The sequence below is a fragment of the Temnothorax americanus genome, unplaced genomic scaffold (assembly GCF_048541705.1).
Source record: "Temnothorax americanus isolate GAGA-0224 unplaced genomic scaffold, ASM4854170v1 Scaffold4, whole genome shotgun sequence".
Classification (NCBI taxonomy): domain Eukaryota; kingdom Metazoa; phylum Arthropoda; class Insecta; order Hymenoptera; family Formicidae; genus Temnothorax; species Temnothorax americanus.
In genome coordinates, this window is record NW_027509547.1 from 4130155 (window position 1) to 4150175 (window position 20021).

Here is a 20021-nt window from a genome sequence, read left to right on the forward strand (position 1 = left end):
GCGAGATCGCAAGCGACGCTTCTTCGTAAATATGTGAGTCATCTTTTTTATTACACAATATTCCCACGTAAAGCATTTTTGGAAAGGAGTATTACATAAAACTGAAAAAGTAAAAAAATACTATTTAGAACCGACGTATTATATCAATCAAGATTAAGTATAATAATAAACAATTTATAAATCTGATGGTCTATCGAAAGCACATGATATACTTCACATAAAATTCGTAATGAGCGATTGCAGACACAAAAAAATTCGCAGGAAAACAGCGAAAGATTTCCGCACAGCAAATCCTGGAATTTTCGTGCAAACGAGTCGCGTTTGGAGAGGGCTTATTTTGGGAACTCCCGGGAATGTGACGCACCCTATGCGCCACGGTTGCATCGGTGACGGGTATCGTTATTTCGGACGTGGGACCGCGATAGGGACTCCAGCTGGAGCAACCATAACATCGGCCTCGTTATTCGGTGCTAATGACGCTACGCGGCCTGGATTTATGGTGTTGAGAGTTAAGGGCCTCTCGCGATTTCACGCGGGCTTCTTCCCGAGGAACGAATGCTGGACTGAGTATGCCACGTGTAAATCGAGCTTTCGCGGAAGCTTTTATACGTCCTCGACAAATAATCGACAAATAGTCGGACGTGCGAGAAATATCATAATTATGGTGATTCAATGAAAAATCTGTCGAAAAAAATCTGAAGAAAAAGGAAGATGTATATAAAATGTATGATATATGCTCGATTCGCGAGATCACGACATAATCAATTATATTTATTGCAACGAATAAAATAACTTAAATATATTCTAAGTATTTATATCACTTATTATTAGAGAAATGCTAAGAATACGTCTTTCATAACTATAAATCAAAGTTGTAATCAATTCTCAATCCATCAGACGTTCTATATAAATAATTTTAGCATCGTAGGCTATTTCTCGTAACACTCGATGTGTTAAGTATGTCGTTCAATATTCAATTGGCAATCGCAGAAAGCAATTGCGGGAAAGAGACTGTGAAGACGTTGACGATGATCGTCGGGAGACGATAAAAGAAAACTGCAATGTAAGACAGGAATAGATCGTTTATATTGACCAGTATTAGTCTGCGGCGCTGGTTTATGATAGCACTAATGGGCTTAGTCCGTGCATGATCGTAATGTCATAAGAACGTAATGAAAAGGGATAAGATCTAACGTGTTAACAAATGCGAGGGAGACAACCGTAACGGGGCATTTGTGATTAGACTGTGTGTAAAGGACCGTAATATTATATTATACGATGGGCGCGCTTTGTCACGTTTGCATATGCCGGAGATTGAGAGCGTATAACTTCGAAGAATTCAGATCTGCGACGTGTACAAATCTTCGAGATCAATTTGATATATCTGTTGCTTACATGATAACCGTAATTAAATTAGAAACTTGAATTACGCCATATGTTAATTATTTTAATACAACACTAATATAATATATTGATATATTATGTTTTTATAGTAAATAGAAAAATTGTAAACCTTGAATTTTACGAAACTTCAGAAAAAAGGTGCAATCAAAAAAAGGTCCGATATCACCCACCTCGTGCGTGCATTCCTGGACGCATCCGGTGCGTACATTGCGACGGAATTAACATTCCGTCGGTGGGGAAGGTTCGCGGTTCTCCGTTGAGTTCGTTTAACGATGGCCGTGACACGATACTAATATGTCGCCGAGCTACGAAGTCGGGCGGTGTCTTTGAGAGCTTTGGCGTAATAAATTAATCTATTAGCGCCGCGGTCGCGCCCGCGTTCCTACGGAGAAAAAGGGACGAGGAGACGGGACTGAGAGCCCTCGAGCGGTTCGTCGTAATCCCCAATTAGGCCCAAATTGATTATCCCGAATTAATGCGGTCGACATTGCACGAGCAGGCTTCGTAATGCACCGAGCTGAAAAAAGTTTGTAAGGAGTAGATCTTCGTTCTGTCCGTTTTCGCCGGACGGTCATTTTTCTCGTCAATATACCCAGGATCGTTTCACATTTAGAGACGAAACGCGCTTTATACGCCACAATTAAAACTATTGAGTCGGGTGGGGTCAGAGGTGCGACGGGCAGCATTTCTCACTTGGTCGAATCCATCTATTTCATTATCACAAGTGTCGATGATTAACCATCCGATCGAATAATTAATCGGCGCGCATGCAGGTGGAAATTGAATGGATTGCGGGGAACACGTACCTGCGAGATTCTATTTTATTACACGCGGATGTCAATATATTTTAATGGCGCGACGAGCGAGTTCTCTCCTTTCGCCCCTGAGGGTTGCAGAAGTCACACCGGCGCGGCGTCGCTAAACTTTTGCCGATAAATCTAAATTTATGTCTGTATTCAACATGGAGACTTTCACTGGTGTTTATTTATTACTGCGTATATCACCGACTGTCCCGCGTAATGATTGACTATTCTTGTAAATTAAAAAATCTGTTTGAAGATGCTAAAGTTATGATCGCTTCGCGATTGGGACATTTGAGGATGCATCTCGATTAAATTTGACAATTAAATCTATTGCGCTCAAAAACAATTTTAAAAACAATTTAAAAATCTCAATCATTATTGATATTACAATATTTTATAAAATAATTTTTAAATTGCCAATAATTATTCGTTTACACAGAGAGTATTATTATTATTCAGGTATACAAATGTCAAAGATTCATAAAATTTTTTCAAATAAGATGATAAGACAAAGTCAGTGATCAAAAAATGTTCTTTGGACACAGTACATTTCCTTCGCGGCATTTATAAAGCGCGGCGATAATTTTCTTTCAATCCAAGCCGGCGGCATGTCGTTTTGCAGCGAATGAAACATCATCCAAACACGCATCAAAGTCTTAAATCGTTACGTCGCTTGAGGCCCGTCCGAAGGTGCCGACGAGAACGACGGTGCACCGCGATATCAAGCGCGATGAGCACTCGCATGTGGCACCAACGAACAAAAAAAGGATAAAAAGAGAAAGAGAAAGAGAGAGCAAAAACCGCAAGGGGAACAGCGAAGGAGGATGTAAGCGAAGGCGTATTACACGCGGGGAGGGCCGGGAGGGCCCCCGGTATTCCAGACTTTCAGGTTCGCGCCGAGTCAGGTGAGCCGAGGTGCCCGGAGCGCCGCTGATCACTTTGACCTATGACCCCATCAATCATCGCCAAATCATACACCACTTATCTCGGCGAGGCACGAAAGCCGGCGCACGTTCTCTCGTAACGGGCAAGGGCGCGCATACTCGCCTCCACCTCTATCTTCCCTATCGCTCGTCTCCTCCGTACACCCACGATTTCCCTCGACCGTGAAAATGAGTATTTACGGCGACTTTCTACAGGAAGATTGATTTTTTTTATCGATCAAACACATACATGCACGGACGTGCGCGTGCACACACAAACATATTATTTATAAGAAAGTTGTCCGTGAGAATGGACACGAGCACGTAGATGCGTTTCTTCAACATTTCCTTTTAGATTCATAGATTTATCGGAATAGATTCTCTCAGACAGATTTCTTCTTTAACAATCAAATTTTCCACGCTTTTGTTCTATCGATTTTCAGCATTTATATATACAGTTTTGTTATAATTCATTCTTGGTTTTTATTTCATTATACCATATATATCTGATGGAGATTTTAATATAGAAAAATTTGTAATATTATATAAATATGTTAATACTTCAAAGAATGGAAAAGATCTAGAGATATAATAAATCATCGAAATGTAATAATCATTATATGTATGTATGATAATATTATAATATTAAAATCCTGTATATATTGCGTTAAAAAGATTTTAAATTTATAGTGGATTTGAATCTAATCGTTCAATCAAAATTAATATATTGGATTTGTAATTATCATTTTGTCAATACGCAGTAACATTCATCCAATTTATTATGTTTACGCTGGTCTAATTAAGATAATATGATGGGGAAAGGCTGAGATGCTTGGACAACTTGTCTTCGTGGTGCTATGACACAAATCAAAAATGAAACATGTGCGGTCTATCTTCATGTGCGACAGTTACTAATCTGAAATTAGGTCAACGTCATTCTCCACCGCTACTTCACTCTCTTCACCGCGTATAAATGATATTTATATTCATACCGATATTTATGCCAAGTTTTACGCTAGCTTCTTAGAAATTCTCGATAAATTACTACTTGTTTTTCAAGAATAATTCATTAAAAGATTGTCGTGTAAATTATTTATTTAATTAAAGACAACTTGCAACAAAAATTAAAATTATGCTGTTTGCTAGAGATAAATTTTCAAGATCGGAATACAGGATTCATATTATTATCGTTAAAAGATAAAAATGAACGAAAGCGATTTACACGCGATTGATAACGCTGGCGTTACACCACATGATATCTTTCATTCATATCTACTATTTTGATTCATATTCGGTTTCATCGATTTCTATCAGATAATATTACTCGGACTCGGCTTTAAATTCAAAAAGATTCAAATCCCGAGATAAAAGTTTCTATTAAATTCGCGCATCTCTAATAGATTTTCAGAGTTATATTCTGTAGTATTTTACGGCATAATATATGTGTTAAAAAAAATAAGTTTGAATTAATGAAAAAAGTAACTTTAATTAAACAATTAAAATCGCACGAATAGGATTATACTCACTTTCCTATAAATTTGAAATCTTTTTCAACACATATAATTGATTTTTTGATACATATATATCACAACAATTTCACAGTCAACTCTCGATTACCATAATCGATGACCTCACAAGACAAATAAAAAGGAAAGCAATATAGGATCGCGGATCTCGCGGTATGAAGGAGTTTGGGTTAAAGGCCAGGTGCCCAGATGCCTCCCACCGTCGCCTCCTCTCGTTCTCGTTGTTTCCCCGAGGCCGGTAACTGCGGTCGAGCGCATATCGTGACCTTCGCGGTTGCAAGCAGGAGGCGAGGCTGGAGTACGGGAAGAACCGTAGAGGGAAGCAGCTTCTCTCGTAATTGGCGGGCACGAGTGTGCCCCTCGGGAATGGGGCAAACGTGATTCAGAAATTCTCAATGAACTCACTTTAATCCCCGTACCCGCTCGTTTAGATGAAAAGGATTCGTCGAGAGAGAAACGAGAGTTGTGCTTGATATTTTATTAAGTCGCGACGAAATTGCTACCCTCGCTCACTTCGCCAAGGTCGGCGCTACTATCGTTATCGGTTATCGTGAATTTTCAAGCGCCGCGCGTTTGGCGGTAGAATACGACCAGAGCTGTAATTAGCATACTTAAAATACACAAGAGAGAAAGCGTTACTTTACTTTTTATATAATGACCGGGATGTGTATAAAATTATTTGTACAAGTCACGAGAGAGATATATACTTTTAACATTTTATTGAAATTACTTCGAAAGATGTTGAAGCAAAGGAATATGTTCTTATTTTATACAAAAACATAAGGCGTGTAGAAAAAGAGAAAGAAAGAGAGTTGACAAGGATTTACTGTTATCAGAATGCAGTCGACAAGACGTACAGTGTTAAAACCAGCTGCTGCTGCTGCTGCTTGGCTATTATCATACGTCAACATATATCTGCGATGCGCCCCAGTATCGAAGTGTAAGAAACAAGAAAAAGGCGGAAACGCAAGCTGAAACGAAGACCGGGCGAGATCCTGAAATATTTGTACAGATCGCGATCGGACCTCTGCGTGCGACTAACAGAAACGAATAAATCGTCCGTAACGAAGGACGTATTACACCTGCAATTACTGGCTCTTTCGGCCTTCAAAAGTGCTCGTTCTCGCGCGCGCGCGAGCTACCAATAATGACGTCGATTTAATGAGAGAAAATACGAAATTACCGCCGAACCATACGAGAGAGACGCAGACGACATGCTGCGCTTTATTTGGAAACGCGGGGAGAATTAATAATGAGAACTCGAAATTAGGAAGATGCGAATTAACGTCCCAACGTCCGCCGCTCCGTTACAGCGATATTTGTATATACATACGTCCGAGAGGAACGCGAACGGAAATTGTTCGCGCGCCTACATTGTGCCGCTCTAATGAAACGTCGACGATTACGTCTCAAGATTGATAGCGTGTGGGTTCACCGAACCTCAATATACGTACGCGCAGCGTAGAGAGGCGATGTAATGCGATGACCTTACTCTTCGGGTAATTATAGTCCGATTTCGGGCGGGCGTTTAATCTTTTTCCTTGACCGCTATTTCCTACGTGACGCGATTATTAAGCTACCGAGATTGTTTTTGGCGCAATAAAATGCGGATATTTTGATTACTGATTTACTGAAGTCATATATAAAAAAGTACGGACTATTAAAATGCTAAGGAGAAGCTTTAAACTTAAATCTTACGTAAAAAAAGAAGAATATTTCCAAATTCTGAGGTAGAGATTCTTTCACGTATCTTTGTAATAAGTTTCATAATATATAATGTCACGTTGAAAAGGATCCAAGAGCCGAATTGGAAGCCATTCAACTTCACCAACATTGATGCGTGTATAATAATACATTTATAACGTTACTCGGAAAGTGCCCATGTCCGGGCACTGAATGCAGGAGGCTTTGCTTTTCACAAAGTGGAGCGCGGAATCTTAGATAATATTACGGTGACTTTCACGGACAGATCGAGTGACAATGGTGCTGCGAGCAACGATTTTAATTCATACGCACCCTTCTCGTACTCGACGTCGAATCTTTCTCGTCTCGTCCTTTTTTTTTCTTCAAGCAGAAACTTGCTTGCGCATCTTCCCGTACGTCAGGCTCGTCTCGCACGCTTGTTTCCAATTGTTTATTTCTCTTAGTGGTGCTTGATTTACATGTGAATGCTTGGCGCTAACAGATGCTTCTTCAGCTACTAACTACCAACCCTCCCACCATTAAAGCTGTCGCGAGAGGGTTCTTCGACCGTCTTTTGATAGACCATTGACCTCCTCCTTCCCGCGGGACGCAACCGTCGTCTCTCATTTAATCGCGAGGGATTGATCATTCCAATAAATATCAATCGCTTAATAATTGCGTAAAGCAACTGTGTAAAGTATGATGTATATGTATAAATATAATATTTAAAAAATGTAAATAATTTCCTTCTTTTTTTTGGAACTATATCATAACAATACCGAATATTATCAAATCAGAGGAGTGATGTCTTGCCTGACACAAGACGAAAAAAGAATTTAAAAAACCATGAAAGAATGCTGAAGGAACGATCAAACTTTAAAGATTCGTTAAAGTATCTGGATACTTCGCTATTTTCCTCGAGGAATATCGAGACGGCATACAGTATAGCAGATGTGAGACGTATTGTAAACATCGATAAGACCCAATTAAAAAGTTATCAAGTACCGATGTACCGAGGGAGAGACCACGCGAGAAACCAACAGTTTCCAATTATCGAGTAAAACATTATCCCCCCGCGATTAAAACCAGCCGGGGATGACTTGGGCTCGCGCCAAAAATGTATATTTAGGCGCGGGATACCTACCGCGTGGTATTAATAACTTGATATCACTTAAAATATCGTGCAACGAGACTCCGTCTGTAGTCTGGCTACTATTTCCGTCAGGGATTGCGGCAGATGCACTCTTATTTCCTCGACCGCCGACCAACAGTATACGCCCGAGACGCCGTCGTAGACGACTTTTGGCGCGTACTCGCACGTCGTTGATTCTGTTCGCGCGATTTCTTCCGTCTCTCCCTCCCGTAATTCTTCCCTGACTAACGGCTAATCGACGCCGCTGGAAAACTGCGCGGATTAGCTTTCATGCTTTACTACACGCGTATTTACGACAACGTACGGGACTACAACGGTATAACAATCCGCTATTATATTATCCACGACCGTTCTTGTGCAGTTAACATAGTAACCCTTTTTACACAAAAAGAATTTCTAAAGAGAATCTCATGTCTGTGTTGAAACTCCTGAGATAAATACTCACAAAACTATTTCAATTACATATTATATTAAAATCCAATTCTTGACTGGCATGTTTCGAAATAAATTCCAAAGATGACTCTCACTTTTTAAAAGTAGTACAAAATTTTATACAAACTTACAGAATTCTTTTGGTAAAATATCAGGTGATCAGTTGGAGTTCTATGTGTGGCGTCAAAGACTAAGTATTTCAAGAAGGCGCTAGGCACACTCTTGAACGGTCGCGTGTGGTATGTACGAGGAGACTGAGGCGCCGTTATTTCTTAATGCCATTTCGGCGTCGCAATGCCGGTGCATTATGGGGTTACTAAGAGAGTCAACGAGCACGGTGACCAAAGCGACGTAAAGTGGGGAGATCGGGACGGAGATCCCTCCTGAAATTTCCGCATTGCATTCTCGTGTGAAATCCATCCTCGTCACGAAAAATATTTTTAATAGCAGCGAAATCACGCTAATTTACTAGTACAATACTTTCTCCTCCTTCTCTCTCTTTCTCTCTCTCTGTGATAAACAAGATAAATAAAGCAGAAATCACACGTAGTGCTCTAGATAAAAACTATTAGATTACTGAATCGCCGTGAGGCAGTTATTTTAGCACCAAGTGAGGACACCAATTGGCGAGCCTAAAGACTCCGACGAAGGCGTTGTTACGTGATTGTTGATTCTGGATAATCGTCGGACGCAAATAATGAGCGAAGATGATGAGAGTGTCTTTTTATTGCCACGGAACTCTAGATATTTTCTCGATCTCTTGGTTTAACTCTTAGTCTCTTTCTGCTTCTCCTTCTTTCGCCTTCCATTTCTGGTTCCGACAGTCACTTCAGGGTGTCAGGAATGCTTGACTCGAGGCATGGCATCCCGCGGAGTTGGCAGGGTCCGACAATTAAAGGTGCGCTCACAGCGATCGTTAATTCAAAAGGCATGATGTTCATAGCTCAGAATCTTCCATATCAGAGAAAATCCTCGATAAAAAGTGCTTGTAAAAACATCGTCACGGCTCATTTTTAATCACGGGTTCGTATTCACCGAGCGTCTCATATAATTATACTAATAATACCTATAATCGTTCGATGATATTGTTACAATATTAATCTTTCTGATGAGTCAATATGTAATCGATCACATTTCACAAAAGTATCATTAGCTAGTAAAAAAAAAAAAAACTAGATGTTAATCTTTCAAAATCTAATTTAAACTGCACAAAGCTTTCAGGAAAGACATCAAATACGGATCTCTATTCTCACCATAATTTCAACGCGATTTAAGAGTTCTGAATGCTACTTAAAATGGTCGATCTCGACAGGAGGTCTATCAAGGTAATACTCGCGCGCGTCTGTAAACAAATTGGAGCACTCGAAGACAGTCGAGTGTCATTCAGATAGTCATCGACACGTATTGCCGACCTTCCAGTAGCGACCGACAGGAGCGATCGGTACCGCTGTGTATTACACAATATGTTGTTATCTCGCGACGATAACAGATCATCGTGACTAAGATCGCTGTATAAGTATAACGTGTCTAAACAACGACCGGGAGTCACGGACAGATAAAATCGAAGGATAAGTAATGGCTCTAAACCACCTATCTAACATTAGAATCCATCAAACTATAACAGGAAATGGGATGTTTGTAAAAAAAACTGTGCGTAAATGATTAATAACACGTGTACCGAATGATCTGCAGACATAGCATCAATGCATTATTTTATTTTCCGGATATTGCTTGTATTGAGAGCGCAACGTCTCTTTGCGCAGCGGATCTTTAAACAGCTTTTTAAATTTGTCTCATTTATCATTTACCTTTTATATCAGCTTTCGCGGTACCCCATTACGAAACCGTGTCTCTTCCGTAAAGGTTAACGTAACGATCCTTCCTCCTCTCGAGAAATTCTGGTCATTTTGAAAAATGGAGCGCGCTGCGTCACGACGCCGAAAGTCGTCCGGATAATATCCGTAATATTCGGACGACTTGCTAATAGCCGAGGACCACGCAGGGAGAGAAATTACTTATTCATGCGAAACTTTCGGCATGGAAATTGATTAAGGCCGATAAATCAATCACCTTGGCGAGATGGCGACCGGTCCCGCGATTTCTGCGTCAAAATTAATAAATCGATTTAATTGATTTAATAAGTCGATCGATTTATGGACGCAATCAATGTCGATCCAGCAGATTTATAGCTGTTTCTTCGCGTAACGGTCCTCTGAACGTGAACTTCGCCAGGGCGCATTACTAACGCGGATTATTCGTCGGCCTGATCCTGAAAAAAAGTATACCCCGGTCGATATATTATAATGTGCATATAACGCTCAATTTGGAGCCATAATTCCGATAGCCATCTATACTAACTATCGACAGACCTTCGAACGCGGTCGAAGGGGTGTTTTCGTTTTATTTTTTATATATTTTTTAATTCTATATATATATATCAAAACATATATATATATATCTATTTACATCATATTAATTAATTTACATTTTCATTAATTTTCCTTTTTTTTTCTTTGAAAATTTATGATTGTTCAAATAAAACTTGCCTCTAAAAAATAATATAAAATCATATTTCTTTCTTATTTGTGTAAACGTGCAATTTTCGAATGTTTTTACACGTATAATTCAGGCTTTTCTGTAGAGGATCCGTGATGAAAAAGTTTAGTCGCTGAATCGTGCGTAGAGTCAATGTAATAAACGTCACCGGCTTCAGGAAATCGAACAGTGATACAAACGCAGCGTCTAAGAAGAGAGCGTCGAAAACGCGCAAAACGCGCTGCGTTAAGTCGTGCGATTGTATGTAAATCCCGAACGTTGAGTTCGCGGTAGTGCGAGGCGCGTTGCGTACGGTTCGTATAGCTTGATCGCCGCGGTCGATTATTAGACGGACGATGTGACTGGAAACGCATACCCTGCCGAGTTGCGGGATCCTGATAAATTTATGATAACGGCAACTGGAAACAAAGTGTCAATGTGATCCGCAGAAAAAGAACCGCGCCGTGATTTTTACTGCCTTAATACATCTCTGCTGGTGTGCTTATTAACCGATACTGACGTTAATCCATATATAATCGGAGATTAGACTTAATACAAATGCAGAAAGAATAACAACTGAAAGGATAAGTGGCATATAATGAAAAGAAAGAGAGAGAGAGAGATAAAGAGAGAGAGAGAATTAAATAAATTTTAGAAAAATATATCGTTCAAGAGAGTAGAAAAACTTTCTTTTCTTACATATATTATGAAAAATAAGAAAGAGGCCGCAGACAGAATCGGTGATGATTATCCGCTCGATAATACGCCAATGTGAGTTACCCGAGCCGGGCATTAAGCATCCGCGCTTGCAAATTTCATTAATAAAAATTCTGATCTCAATCCAACGCCACCTGTCGCTGCAATTATCCGGCTGTTCGGTATTTCAAAACGGCTTAGCTTTACACGCCTAGGCCGCGGCCTAGTTGCGATCGTTATTATTGCAAACGCTACGATCTATTTGTTACAGTGCCGGCTTGCGCGCGCCGGCACAACCGGCTCTTTAATCTTATTAGAAATCACGCGCGAAGAAAAAAGAATATACGCGTTGTATCGACAGGATAGCGAGAGGATAGCTGCTGGCGATCGCAACTTCGCGATAGAATCTTCGTTAAACCGGAAGCGCGCCGGCACACATCGCAATTTAATTCGCGAAGCTCTCGATATCGATCTCGAGCGGACGCTGCCCGCTTCCGCGACTATATCGATATCCTTTCTCTTCTGTTCTCCGGCAAATCGCTCGTCCCGATTTTCTTTCCTCGCGAGACGTCCTGCCATCAACGAGCGCGATCGGTGCTCGCCCGCGGCATAAGAATCGCGCGTCGCTCTCGATTTCTGGCGACCTTTCGCCCATCGATGACGAGCCGGCCAGAAATTGGCCGCGATCCAATTACGTTTAATGGAAGTTCCCAAGAGCGATTCATGTCAAAAGTTCTTACACGTCCTGCCTTTCGCCTCCGTCGACAAAAACACATTGATCCGTGAATCCTGTTTCGACCTTCCACCCACGCAAACGTGCTGTGCGCGAGCAAGCGAGCTCTTTTCCGGAATGCTGCTTTCGCCTGTGCTCCTAGCTCCCCACCTGGAAACATAGGCACGATTAATGAATAGAAAAGATAATTCTATTAACAAAACTACGAATAACGATATATTTAAGTCAATATACATGTTTGAATCAAAAACTTTCAAAAGTTATTGGAGAGACATTTGATGTAAAATAAAAATAAAAATAATATGAGAAAGAGAAAGAAATCAGTGATGAGATCGAATAAGAATCGAATTATTTTGCAAAAGAGACATTTTCGGCGCAAGTCTCTTCTATATATGTCCTCGAAGTGCGAGTATTATTTTCCGGGCGTATTATTCTCGTATCTCGATGGACGCGTAGGCGTAGCACGCCGAGGCTGTCGGTGACGGGTAAAAATTTATTCGACGAGCACGAGCTACGCAAACGAAAACAGAAAGGAAGAATTATAGAGGTAGCATCGCCACGCGGTGCATCGCAAGAAAGAAGAAGATAAATCTCATAGGAAGGTAAAATGGCTCGTGGCGCGGCCGATTGTCCGATGCCAATTGGGTTAAAATCTGAATAGCGTAAATTGGCGCCGCGCCTAATAATCGCGTTATTAATGAGCGCTAAGGCCGGCGTGAGCACGAGCTCGCTTTGAGCCCCTTCCCGCTTCGCGAGATACGAAACTTAGCAGAAATGTTAATTGCACCCAGGACAAATCTATTGTTTGACGATTTACCATGCCGTGCAGCGCAAATATACACTTGTCTACATAACGCTTTTAACGGCGTGCACATAAATTCAGATATTTATATGCACGAGCGCAGTCCGCCGGTTATTTTTACGGCGCAATTCATTTACGTCTGTATTATAAAATTTAAACGCTTGAGTCCATGCCAGTACATTGATTTCTGCTTTCTAATAAAATATAACAACGTATACATGTTTTGTATACATATAACAACGTATACATGTTGTTTTACATGTAGAAATAATTTGGGACAAAAATACGTGGCTGGCACTCGATAGATCTTTGCGATGATAGGTCATATGTGAGTACTAACGTACGTGAACATTATTCCCCGATACGGCACCGCTGCACGTCATTATCTTATTATTCGCTACATTATTATTATTATTATTACTGCCGGGAACGTCAATGAACCTGTCTGCGATTAAAATTATCATATAACTTTCAAATTTGATGATTTCATCTGGCTAACTATAGGGCGCGCGCAGCCGTTCGGCCGTGCTTCTGCGAAAATGAATTTTATTGCTTGTTCGCTCCATATAAAATTACGAAAGTGTCGTTTAAATTGGATTCCCCTTATCGCGCGCGACGGCGCGGCGAGACGGTGCGTGCAAGGAGAGAAAGAGCAGGTGCGCCGGCTTACATGCATCGGGCGGATAATTTTCGTAGCTTGTTGTCGGACTAGGAATCACTCTCGTAATCCTTATTTATAATAATTTATGAGATCGTTTAAATTCCATATACACCGTCGTGATCTCGTTTAACGGCTCATTTTTTTTTTATTGGCCGCACGCGGCACAGATCCAGCCCATGCAGATAAGGAAGACGAATCATCCTGCGGGTCATCGTCGATCCTCAAAAAGCCTCCATTATACAGTGAATATTGCATCGTCGAAATTACGATAATTTTTTCATATCGGTGCAAAAATGTAGAATCGATGGTCTCGACTCCTCAAAACTGGATTATAAATATTGGATTGACTTTCATGTTGTAAAGAAATCCATATTTCTAACTACTTACATCCTTAATTAAAAACAGCAGGTTGATGAGAAAATAATATGTGATAGACGTTCGTTGACTTGAAAGCAGGTTTACATCTGAATAAACGTTATCGCGAAATAAATTCGGTCTTTTGTACGATCAGTTCTAAAACAATTGAGTTCCGCTGCGTCCTCTTTCAAGTTGGTTGTCAATAACGTATAATAAGAATTTTCCTTTCTAAAAAAAAGCATGTTAAATCGATACTCGCATCTCTCGAAGTCTTCTTGAAAGTCTCGAATTGCTTTGTTGGCTCTTTTCCGCGATGCTGATTGATTCTGTTGCTGCGCTAACTTCGTGAGCGGCTGTCATAGCATATTTTGACAGTTGTGTGTAATATTAAAGCTAAATAGCGCGCGCGAAGAGCGCGCGTCTGTGATGTCTAGTACTGATAAATTTAGGATGCAGTAGGCCGTTTTGTTTGTATCATCTTGCGTTGCAGTCTGATATTGCCGTTATATGTAATTGATTCACCCGAAATTTAGGAAAAAGCGCATTTATTAAACGGAAGTTATACTCTCTAAATCTGAATCAGTAAATAGTACTGTAAATCAGTAAATATATAAATTTAAGCTTATATATTCTTGCGTTTAGACTAAATCTTCACGCGATGTTAGCCGTGTTAGCGCCACAATATTTAGCGCGAAACCGATGTGTGCTACCGTTGACCGAAAACGAAGCGTAAGTATTTACATCAACGTCGTAGTCGTGGATATAAAGTAAGGCAGAGTAAAACGTAAGTCATGAAAGGCTATTGTACAACAACCTTTTTCGTTTTACGTTTTTCTTTGCCTTAATTAATATCTATGCTACGACACAGACGTCTCGCTCTCTCAGCCATACGCAAGTAACGTGTTCGTGCCTATATGGTGGATCTAATTATTGCCTGGTGGATCTGATTTATTATGAATACAAGTTTATCAAATAATATCTGTTTTCGCTCATAATATCTGTGTTTCAAAAACCTTTACTTTTTACTTTATCGCAAAAAAAATCTTGGAATAATAACATAAGATTCCTGACAATCTACACTAATTGTAAGGAAAAAATGTTCTGGATTTTAGTAAATATTTTAATTTGCATACAACTGATGTAACTCCATTTATTAAAATAAAGAAAATTTCCATTTTTATTAGTATATGTGTATTTACTGAGAAAAAATATACTAATAATAAAAAGAAAAATTTTCTTCATTTTAATAAATAAAGTCACAATTGTACGCAAACTAATATTTAATAAAATCCAGAACATTTTCTCAGTGTACAAATTTTTTTCCGCAAGAGTATAGAATAAGATTTCCTTCAGATCCGTCTATAGTTGAATCAAGAATATTATGAGATTATTACAAATTGCTATCTAAATCTTTCTGAGAAAATTAGAGGGATAGCATCAAGATTATTTTATTCTAGATTTAAGAATTCCTCTATATTTAAGATTAAAATATTCTTCTTTCAATACTAAATATAATTGGCCCTATTTCGATCCTATTTTATGATAGATTGAAGAGTAACAGCATTGCGAGCAGCATTGTATCTTAGAAGTCTTTTCTGTGGGTGCGCTAATAGGAATGCGCCCGCAGTCTCTCTAAGGTTGAGCGCCGCATCCTCTCGACTATCACTATCGACCGCTTTTAATTGGACGAAATTACAAGGTGCGTAATGCGCGGGGCAGAGCCGTAGGGGCGGCTTACGCGCGCGCGAGAGGTTGCACTCTGCCTTCGGATACAATATATGACCGGTGCCCGGTACCGCCGCCGCCGCGCTCAACCTGAAATATCGTGCTTTACCGTTAAGCGAGCAGAGACGGTTAATTATCCCGTTTAAGGCGGAGGTGAAAAGCTGTAATCCCTGGCCGTAGCGTTCGACCGAGAGACGTTGCTCGGCCCAACAGTCGGCGACGTCAAAAATACCATAGCGGACAGCTGACTCGACCATTCAGAGGACGCGCGCGCGCGTCTTGAACTTCTCTCTGATACCCAGAAAGGAGGATCTCCCCTAAAATTCGTGAATTCCAATCTAGAGATAATGCGAGTTGAATAGGATAAAGGGAAGCCGTCCGTCCGTCCGCGTGCTTGTAAAATGGCACAATACTTTATAACTGCCACAAACTCGAAGAAAGAAGAGGAATGGAAAAGAAAACGAGAGAAAGCGGCTATCGCGCGGCGTCTGAATATAGAAAAAAAATCAGCGCTGTTTGCTTCCTCCAACTTACTACATTCGTTACAATTTCATTTGAATGCGGAGGGCGCACAATGGCCCCTGTGTAGCAGCAGCTACCGCAATTCAATTGAATCGTGCGAAGCCGAGGCGAAGCCTTATCGCTATTCTTTATGCCTTCCCACGCGTATCTTTTACGATAATGCGCGAGATCGCTTAAACGCGTGATTCTTATGATAATACGCGAAAGGCGCGTAAAGCGTTTTATCCTTACGAGCTGGAAGCGCCCAAAGAATTACAGTCTCTCTGTTCTAAGATGGAATAAGTAAGTCAATTAATAAGTATCATTATGCAATTTTTAACTTGTAAGCCTAAAAACTGGAACATTTAGAATACATTATGTATACTTGTGTTAGTTTCTAAATATTAATATATGTAGTTTGTATCTTAACAGACATCAGCGTTCTTTCAAAAAGAACGAATAATTTCTTAGAAAGTTAAGGCTTCGGCGGCTTTTTCGATTTATTACATTTTTTTTCTTTTTAGCCCGATACGAGATCAGTGACGACAGCGAGAGATCAGTTACAGACACGGAGAAATGGCGAGATGACGCGGAGTCGACATCGAGTCGAGGATTTATCCGATTATATGCGGGCGAGTATCAGTTACGTTCCTCTTCGTGGGTGCAACCTAACGAAGGAGCCGTCACGGCACCCATTCTTGCGTCAGATTAAAACGTTTTTGCGCCCCATTTGAAATAAGAAAACGCGCATGGAACCGGCACAGCACGGACAGTGTCCTTCTCCTCGCCTCGGGACCGGGCCGACTGCCGGATTAGTATCACAGTCGCGATGCTCCTGATGGGAATTAACGACGACGGCGATCGTATCGCCGTTGAATCGATTCCCACGAAACGCGGTCTTCCACACTTCATCCTTTGGTCTCGGCCCCATGATCGCGAGATGAGACACTTATATACGTGCTCGGATACGTGACAAAGTAATTAAGCTTTCGAACAAAAGTTATATACATTGAAAATCGCGTCTCGTCTCTCGACACCAAGGTGGATCTCCTTTGAAGTTGATGCAGCGTTGTAAACCGGAGTCGCGAGAACTGATGTCTCGCAATTTAATCCGATCCAGTCTAATGTCTGATAATTCTGCGCTAGAAGCTATATGTATTTTAATCGAACTGTTTCGATATAGATGATCAAGTAATCTTATAAATTTGCAACAAAATATCTAATTTAGTTTTTGAATAAAAATTGAGTGATTTCTACCTCTCACAGATTTTTATTCGCTTCTTATCAGGCGCAGCAAAATTATTGCATGCCTATTGAGAAATTCGCCGCTCGTGCCGATTGGAAATCGGTATGTCAGCGAAATTCGTCGCGGCTCGATCGATTTCGCCAGCCGTGCGTAAAAGCGTAGGTGTCATTCCGGACCTCTCGCGGGGACCGGTTTCAAAATACTAGCGGTGCCCGGGGCCCGGTTTCCCGTTGAATCCGTGCCACGCGTGGCACACGGCAGCGTTCCGCTGCGAGGGGAGTCGACGACTATCGACTCTCTTTGACATCGGTAGTGTCGTGTCTATTATGCGAGAGACGTATAAACTCGACATAACTACGCGACGCCAATCAGCGTGACAATATACATAATCTCGACATGTACAGCAGGGTGCGGCAAAATCTATCATTCGCCGTCTCGAGAGTTCGCGATACCTCGATCGTCCGAAAAAAACTTGGCAATATCCGTGGCTTATAAATTAATATTTTTTGTAAAACAAATATACCAAGATAGCAGGTGCATTTTTATCGATAAGAACATTTATAACTCGTGCACCTCGTACAAAGTCATATTTTCTCGCAAGATCGCAGCGAGAGATAGACGTAAAGGAAAAACAGTAGCTTTATTGAAAATTGAAATGACCTCATAACCACCTGTTCAGACTGACAGCTGATAGAACCGATCGATGCTTATCGATCTCGCGCTAAAAAGGTTTTTTCACGCTTCGATCTGATTTTAATTGAAATTACGACACCTCCAAGCGCATTGAGCGGCCGGTGTCTGCATGACATTTGACGTACGAAACAAAACCGGCGACGCATAAAGCCGTCTCGTGCGCGTGCATGTATCCGCGCGTCGTGTGATACGGCAGCGGTATACGTATACGGTAGTAGAATTAAGCGACGCGGTTTGACGTGCACACGCGCGCACGCATACGGACACCTTTGTACACGCGGCTGTCCGCCCTTTCGCGCGCGGCCGGGCCCACGTAAGTAACGTACGCGGCCCGCGAGGTAAGGCTTAGCCGCGAGCGCATATAGCCGAGCTATTTTCATTTTTGCCGCAAGCAATCTAGGCGCAAAAAGGAGACACGCCAGACAATCGCTCGCGCCCACGCACGCTCGGCAAGCGCGAGCATAGCTGGCGCGAATTGCTCGCGGGTCTTGCCAGCGGTACGGCACAATTCGCGTCCTTTGTGCGGCTTATCGAGGAACGATAATGAACCGTTGGTCGTTAGTCATCTTTAAAGTCAATATTCGAAGCATTAATTCAGCTTTATACATGTACATATAAGGCGTTAATTGATGCAGGAAAAGTATTAGTGAGCATTAGTTATATAGTTTTATATACCTATTAACACGTTATTTGCTCAGCGAGTAGAATTTTTATTATTATTATAAGCATATAATGATAAAATTATTGATTAAATGAGAATATATTCTCATAGGTAGTGTATTAAATTGTGTATATTTCATTGTTATCTAGTCATTTATGTCATTAAAATTTTTATATTAAATAGCATCTTTTCATAAGTGTTTAAAAATTTTTTTAATAACGCCGATTACCAACGATTACCAGAGCGTCAACTGAAAATCTGCAGGCGGAAGACGGATGACTATTATGATAGTCAACGTGTTAATAAGTCTAATATAGAAATGAACGAACTCATGATCGCGGATCGAAAGATTGTGGTAAAAGGTACTGCGAGCGTGTCGCTCGCCACGTATGTAAATAGGAACTTTCGCGTATATCTATTCGTCATTTCGCTGTCAAACTATATAAAACTTTCACGCGAGACCTTTCGAGTGAGTCAATTTGCGACACTTCCGTATCGAGTAAACGAAGAAACGTGTAATCGCGAGTGCGTACACACGCGCTCAGCGTACCCGGGTAATTTGCGATTATGGTCGGTGGCGTGTGTTACCGCCTGTTCGCGAAGAAGCACGACCCGTATCGAAAGAACGTCCCGATGGTACCGGGGCGTCGGGGGACACGCCGTATCGTACCGCGGAACACGTGTTTAGCGACATTTTATTGTCGTAACACGACTGGGTGTTGAATATGCAAATAAGCGTTCTTTCGTTGGTCCGCTTCTTCGATGCATTTGGCATTGATCGCGTGCGATGTCCAATTTTATTTCGTCGCCATTGTGATATTTTCCTGTACCACATTAGCCACGCATTTCTGCGGAGTACCCGAAAACGCTCACAAACATGTACTTCAATGACGGAGGACGGAGAAATCAAATTAAGAAAACGTAATGGTTATTTTTATGTTGAAGCTTTTAGCCACTTTCGAATTCGCATCTTGAATTAGTAATAAGGTGAATAAAAAATGGGAACTGTCGATTTATCAGAAGGATACCGTTGAAAAAGGAGTATTCGTTCACGTCACGATTGTATATATAATGCTACGTGATGAAAAGATCGGTTCGAAAATTGTTGCCTCCGTTTCGCTATCGAGATCACTGGCCCGTATCTCTCTAGCGTGCGCGCGCGCAATCGTCACGCGGAAAGATAACACAATAACGATATGATTGATTCGCCACTCAAGCGAACAGGCTGCGAACACGGCGCCAGAACGGTGTCATGAATGATTGTTACCTGCACAATACCGATTTTTCTTTATGCCGCGTGCGCGCGTGATTATTATATCCCTCTTTTTCAACGTCACAGTGCGCGAACTATCATTTAGCGCGCAATAATCGATTAATATTACTATTACCGTACCGTTTTATAGGCGCCGTTCGCGACGGCAAAATGTCGGGTGCGCACTGTAAAAGTTATTAAACGCAATAACGGCGCGGTACGGTACACGAAGCAG

The 20021-nt window shown here is 41.1% G+C and overlaps 1 protein-coding gene across 1 annotated transcript in view; it reads right to left on the minus strand.

Annotated features, from left to right (window-relative positions):
* Positions 1–20021, minus strand: part of LOC143902485 (uncharacterized) — a 60078-nt gene that overhangs the window by 4165 nt on the left and 35892 nt on the right. Inside the window, exon 2 of the mRNA XM_077415444.1 lies at positions 11896–12038. Coding sequence (XP_077271570.1) covers positions 11896–12038 — 143 coding nt within the window. The remainder of the gene's footprint in view (positions 1–11895; positions 12039–20021) is intronic.